General features: G+C 60.5%; 1 protein-coding gene across 3 annotated transcripts in view; it reads right to left on the reverse strand.

The window, feature by feature from the left end:
• The window catches only part of Mark4 (microtubule affinity regulating kinase 4), a 28,966-nt gene extending 26,291 nt beyond the window's left edge, over positions 1–2,675 (reverse strand). For 2 of the 3 annotated variants that reach the window (XM_077793382.1, XM_077793383.1), the window contains exon 1: positions 2,401–2,675. In XM_077793382.1, coding sequence (XP_077649508.1) covers positions 2,401–2,451 — 51 coding nt within the window. In that variant the 5' untranslated portion in view covers positions 2,452–2,675. Of the gene's footprint in view, positions 1–1,601; positions 1,711–2,400 lie in introns of all 3 variants that reach the window. The other variant, XM_077793384.1, reaches the window with a different exon arrangement.
• Between the last annotated feature and the right edge of the window lie 3,891 nt (positions 2,676–6,566).

Below are 6,566 nucleotides of genomic sequence, written 5' to 3' on the forward strand. Positions count from 1 at the left end.
TGGTGACAAAGCCCCCAGGAGTTGGGAGCAGGAGCTGAAACTGCCCTGTCCCTTCCACTGACGCCAGGCCTGCTGCTCGGGAACCTGGGAGGCTGACCCCTGTGGGGCCTTAGACCTTGGGGCAGAGCATGACCCATGGCTGTTCCCCCAGGTAGAAGAGGGGGCTGCCGCCTCGGATCCCAGAGGGAGACAGGTGGCTTCCAGACAGGGACAGGCAGGCCTCACTGTCTGGAGTGGCAGGACAGGAGCGAACCAGCCATCCTAAGTCCCCACCAGGCACAGATCGCAACCACCAACACAAGAGGACGTCCTGCTATCAACCCCATTGTACAGACACAGAAACTGAGGTTTGGAGGTCACACGCCAGGGAGGAAGAGACACCTGACTGGAACCCGAGTTTATCTGAATACTTTAAGCAGCAAAAATGACAACAAGCATCCTCCTGAAAATCTCCCGGCAGGGAGGTGCCAGCGTCACCCCCTGAGAGTCGGGGAAACTGAGGCTGGAGCAGGCTCTGCAAGCTCCCGCACGACTAATGACAGCCCTGGGTACGAGTGCTTGGCCTTCTGACTCATCTCCACAGTCGCACAGCGGCCAACATCAGAGGAGCGCTTCACCCACAATGCCTTGATAATCCTCTGAGGGACCCAATGGTCACCCCCATTTTCCAGGTCAAGAAACTGAGGCTCAAAGAGGAAGAACCAGTTTTCTGAGGACACAATGCAAACCAGCATGCAGAGCCACACTAGGACCCAGAACCAGGGGCCAGGTTCCTCCCTGGTACCTCACTGTAGTGAATGGGAAGGGAGGCGGGTGGCCTTGGCCAAGACTCCAAACTGCCCACCGCGACAATGGGGTGGGGCATCTCTGGAGGAAGGGCCCTGCAGGATAAAGAAGGGAGGGACCTCTGGAGGGGACCTGGGGTGGCAGTGAAGGCCTGGGGGCAGGTACAATGACCCTAGTAGAAAAGCAGTCTGGGCTGTTTGGTGGCTGGTCTTTAGGAATCAGGAAGGGGCTCACTGGGACTGTCTGGGCCATGGTGTAGTGACAGAGGGGCCTGGGGAGGGGGAGAGGGCTGGAGCTACAGGGGCGTGGGGGTCTGAGCCAGGAACCCCTGGGCCAGGGCCCAAGCCTCCGGGAAACTCCCAGAAATGGAGAGGGGGAGCTTCTAGGAGCAGCCCTTGAAACTGGACAGAGGCCTGGGGGCCTGGAAGTGGGGGGAAGGGGCTCCCGGGGTAAGAGCGCCTAGAGCAACGGGGGCTGAGCCCTGTGGGCCACCAAGAGGCCTGGGAATCTGGGGACAGTGCTTGCAGCAGTGACCCCAAGAGAAGAGGGCTTGGAGCCAGGAGGGCAGGACCAGAGGCTTCGTGTCCAGGAGCCTTCTGGAAGCCAGTCTATGGGAAGCTAGTCCTTTGAGCTTTGAGTCAGAGCTGAGGAGGGGCTTCCTTGGGAGACAGACCCCTGGCAAGGAAAGGGGAGGCCCTGGGGCAGGAGAAGGGAAGGGTCTGGAACTCCGGGGCAGGGATGGTGGCCACAGGGGAAGGGGCCTAGACCCGGCTGAGGCGGAGGTCAGGAGTTGGGGGCTTGGGGAGGGGGCTTGCCTGGAGCTGAGGAGCAGATACAGGGAGGATGAGGCCTGGAGTCAGACTGGTCCAGGGCCTAGAAATCCGAGCCAGGGCTGGGGGCCTGGAGTTGGGAGGCCAAGGCTTCCTGAGAGAGGAAGAGACCAGAGAGGGTCCAGGTGGCACCTGGGGGGAGGGGGCGGGGGACGTGGGGAATCCAAGGACAGGGCTGCTTGGCAGAGGAGCACCAGGCCTGGGAGTAGAGAGACCTTGAAGCCAGAAAGGGCCCTGGGCCTGGGCAGGTGGCACCCGGCTCGAGAGAAGCTGCCCACAGGGCGGTGGAGCCCGCAGGGCCGGGGGGCTGGGGCCAGAGGAGGGGGCCTGGGCGGCGGTGCCGGACGGCGAGGGCCGGGCAGAGGCAGGGCTGGGCGGCCTTGCTGGGAGAGGGCCAGGGCTGGGCCTAGGGGGTCAGGGGCCCTGCAAATCCAGGAAGGGGCGAGTGGTCGGCCGCGGAGCCGGGAGGGGAAAGGGCTGGACAGCCGGGAAGGGAGGGGCTCGTGGGAGGCAGGGGAGGGGGCTTCCTGGAGGGAAGAGACCGAGCGGAAGCGGTCTCCAGAGGGACCGGAGAGGGGTCCCGAGAGAGGGGCGCCCCAGGGGTCAGGCTGGGCCGAGGGGGAGAGGACAGAGAGGCCTGGAAGTCGGAGCGGGCCAGGGGCTGGCGAGCCGGGTCGGGCCCGGGAAACGAGGGCAGGGGCTCGCGGGGCGAGTGGCAGGACCCGGCGACGGGATCGGTGGCTGGACCCAGCCAGGGCTCCCCCAGGGGCCGGGCCCCACTCACCGTGTCCGAGTTCCGATCGTTGCCCGGGGCCAGCGCCGTCCGCGAAGACATCTTCCCCGGGTCCCAGGGGGCAGGGGCGGCCGGGTGGGGGGGGCGGGGATCCGGGGGTCCCCTCTCTTCCCCTCCCCCCCCGCCGGCCTGGGGACGCGAGCTCAAAAGCTGGGCGCCGTGGACGCCCAAGTCCGCGCCGCGGGAGAGGGGGCAGGGCGGGGGAGGGGACACCGAGGGTCCTAGTGGCCCCGCGCAGTGTGTGCCCGGGGCGCCATGGGGGCGGCCGGCAGGCGGGCGGGCGGGCAGGGGCCGGGGAGGGGGCGCGGAGCCGGCCCGGGCGGCGGCGTAGGGAGGCGACCGAGGGGCTGGGGAGGAAGGGACGTCAGGGGGAGGGGCGGGCAGGGCGGGGCCGTTGAGACCCCGCCCCCGCCGCCGGCCCTTAAAGGCGCAGGCCCGGGCTGGCTGGGGGCGCTGGGGGCGGAGGCAGGTTTGGGCGCGCAGACTGGGAGCAAGTTCTCACAGGAAAGCCGAGACTCACCGGAAAAGAAGGGGAGAGAAATGTTGAGGCGGAGCGCCAGAGACGCTCCGAGAGATGCCGAGAGATGGAGAGATAGAGAGATAGCAACAGAGATAGGGAGGCACACAGAGACCGCGAGAGGCGGAGGCAGAGCCCGAGGGAGGGAGAAACCCACAGACACAAAGAGGTGAACCGAGAGGCAAAGGACAGAGACCAACACCGAGGACAGAAAGAGGGGGAAACGCAGGGAGGAAGAGAGGGTGAGAGGTACAGAGAGAGACACGCGGAGAAGGACAAAGAGTCCCGTACCGCGAGACAGAAAGAGAGCAGAGACCTGGGAAGAGGATGGAGATCAGGAGACAGAGCAGAGACACCCCGGCCCCTCCGAGAAGCAGGCCCCAGGCAGAGGCGCGCCCACCCCCACATCCTCGCCCAGGCGCCGCGTCCGGGTGCTCAGGGTGTGGGGGGTCTTAGGACACGGGAGGGTGGGACAGAATGGCGGGGGGACCTGGCCACCACAGAGGGCTGGCCAGCCTCTCTAGTGCTGCCGTCCCACCCCCTGAAAACCCCAGACCCCAAGAGGTATCCTCCAGTGTCCTCTGCACCTCCACTGGGGTTGAGGACCCTCTGTCCATCCGCATGACCCTGAGCAGGCACCCGATCTTTCCAGGGCTCCCTCTCCCGGGCTATAAAATGAGGGGTTGGGTCTGCATGTGACCTCCCTGGCCGGGCTGAAGCAGGTGCGGAGGGACCCTGCGCCGGTGCACAGCTGCAGGGCACGCTGCTCTCTGGGTGGAAAAACAGACCAGGGACGGCCAGAGCTTTGCCTGTGGGAACCGCCGGAGTCCTCTAGACCAGGGTGGGATGACAGCAAGAGCAACACCACTTGTCCTGTTCCTAGAATCACACGCCCTGGGAGGAGGTCTGTGTCCTGCCTCCAACTGTCGGAAAGTCCGCTCACCTTCCTGAACCTCAGTTTCCCTTTCTGAAAAACAGTTTTGTTTTGTTCTGAAAAGCAGATGTTTCCAACAGTGTGCTGGAGCTAGTTCAAGCAAGCTGATCATTACAGTCTCAGGAATTTTGGGATGGTTGTTAACCATGGCCATTATTAAACATTAAATTATGCAAACATGCAATTAAATAAATTCTATTAAAAACAAAGGTAATATACACTCATACATCCTAATTATTTTGCTTCGTTTTCCCATATTCTATGATCCTGTGGTTCTTTACCTCTATTGTAGCTGTTTGATGAAGCTGCTGTGTGGGCGTGGGCTACTATGTATCTCTTCCCAAAAATCCTTTCTGGGGCTGACCTTGGTAGCTTGAAATTAGCAGTGGGGATACTTACATCATGGAAATTGCCAAGTGTTACATACAGATCACCCTCCTCCTCCCCCAAGCAAGTTGGTCATTGAAGATTTCCCAGCATGTCTCTGGTTGAGATCTTCAGCCCTGTAGATCATGGAGACCTCTCCCATGCCAGGCCCTGAGCACTGGACCCTTTCTGCCACCCCATGGGGTAGAGGTCATCTCTATCAACCCATTTATAGATGAGGAATCAGAGGTCCCAGGAAGACAAGTCACATGCAGAAACTGACGGGCAGTGAGTGGTAGGACTGGGATTGGAACCCAGCTGCCTCCCAACTCCAGATGGTTTAACCACGATGGTTTCCTGTTTCCGGATAATAACAGCAGCAACTGCAGTGTGCAACCAATCAAGGAGGATATCTAAAGTCAAGTGCTTCCCAGGACCTGGATTAGAACTTCATTATTATCAGAATTCAGCACGTGAAGCCTAAGGAGTATTAAGGACAGTGGCAAAGACGGTGGGGGAGAGTTCAGGATGGGTTCTAGAAGCTTAGTGATTCTGTGGGGTGAGGAGTGGGATCCTGGGGTGGAATAAGGGGGTCAGACACCACCCACCTCTCCCAAGCCCTTCCCAGTTCTAGCCCAGACAGCTGCAGTCCTCCAGTGGACCACACGGGGGCAGCACATGCCTCCCCACACCTGCAGGACACACTTTTGGGGCCCACCCCTGTGCCCCTATTCCTCAGAACTGTTCCCACCCCATTTCCAAGATGGGGAAAAGTGAGGCCTACACAGAGAAAGCTACAAAGTAGATGAACCTTGAAAACATATGTTTAGTGAATGAAGTCAGATCCAAAATGATTCCGTTCACAAGAAATGTACAAAATAGACAAATTCTTAGAGACAAATCCTTAGTGGTTGTCAAGGGCTGAGGGGAAAGAGGGCTGGGAGTGCCTGTAATGGGTACAGGATTCCTTGGGGAATGATGTGAATGTTCTGGAATTAATGGTGATGCCTCCAGTTTCCTTGTGAATAAACTAAAACCCACTGAATTTTATGTTTCAAAGGGCAAATTTCGTGCTATGTGAGTATAGAGTTCAAAAAATTTTTAAATTAAAAAAGAGGGGGCAGGGGATCTGACAGTGGTCACAGCCCACGATGGGCTACTGGTGACCCCAGGTCCTCCTGCAGAGGCTGACGGACAGTGGGTGGGGGGGCTGAGGCCTGCTCCTTCCCCTCCTGCCCCCCCACCCAACCAGCCCTTCCCCCACAGCCTATTGTCCTTGAAGTGGGGCCTTCAGACCTTGGAATCTTAACCCCTGACCCACTTCCCCTAGCCTCAGTGTCCACTGAGCTCAGAGAGGAACTGCTGACCATCTGCCACCACAACCTCACCCCGGCCAGTGAACACTTGTTCCAGGGTGAACACTGAGTAAACCTAGAAACAGCCTTGGCCTGCTCTTGGTGGTAGAGAGCTTGCCTGGCCTGCAGGAGACCCCGGGTTCCATCCCCAGCAGCCCCCACCCACACACACACAGGAAAAGACCCTAGCTGGGTGCCGTGGCCCACACCTGTAATCCTGGTGGCTCGGGAGGCTGATCCTCAAGTGGAGTTCAAAGCAAGCCTCAGCAACTTAAGGAGGCCCTAAGCAACTCTAATAAAATGTCTATTTTTTAAAGGCTGGGAATGTGGCTCAGTGGCCTACGGTGGGCCATGAGCACCGTGGACTGAGTCTGCTTTGCCAGGTTGACATTGGAGCGGGAGACGCAGGGCAGGCACATCTGATGGTTTCAGGAGCCCACAGATCAGCTGGGGCCTGGCAGAGCGGGGCTGGGCGGCGGGGGGTCTGGAACTGAGACTAGGAAGACAGCGAGGGGGGGGCCGGGCAGTTTCCTGGGCAAAGCAATAACCCCCCCAGGCCCAGCACCCACCCGACCAGCAGGCTTCCTCCCAGTCTTCACCTCACCACAGGAGACCCCAGGTGTGGGGGGCTCCCCTGGAAATGTCCACAGGCTTCTCTGTCCAAGGCCTCGGGCTTTGCTTGGGCTGGAGAGAGGTTTTGGGCTCCAGTCCAGGGCGGGGTGTCTCCCGGGGTGCCCAGGATGGTGTTGTCACCTCGGGAGGCGTGAAGAACAGGCAGGGGGCGGGTGGATTCCGGCCTGGGGGGGGTGAGGGTGGGGACTGCTGTGGGCCTGTCCTTCCCAGGCCAACCGCAGCCTGCCTAAAAGGGCAGACAGATAATGAGTCCTTCCCGCCCCTGGCCCCAGAGAGGGAGGGGTTTCCTGACAGGAAATTGTCCTCCTCCAAGCCTCCCCCCCCCCCAGATCTAAGCTCTCAGCAGCCCTGG

The sequence above is a fragment of the Urocitellus parryii genome, chromosome 15, assembly GCF_045843805.1.
Source record: "Urocitellus parryii isolate mUroPar1 chromosome 15, mUroPar1.hap1, whole genome shotgun sequence".
Taxonomy (NCBI): domain Eukaryota; kingdom Metazoa; phylum Chordata; class Mammalia; order Rodentia; family Sciuridae; genus Urocitellus; species Urocitellus parryii.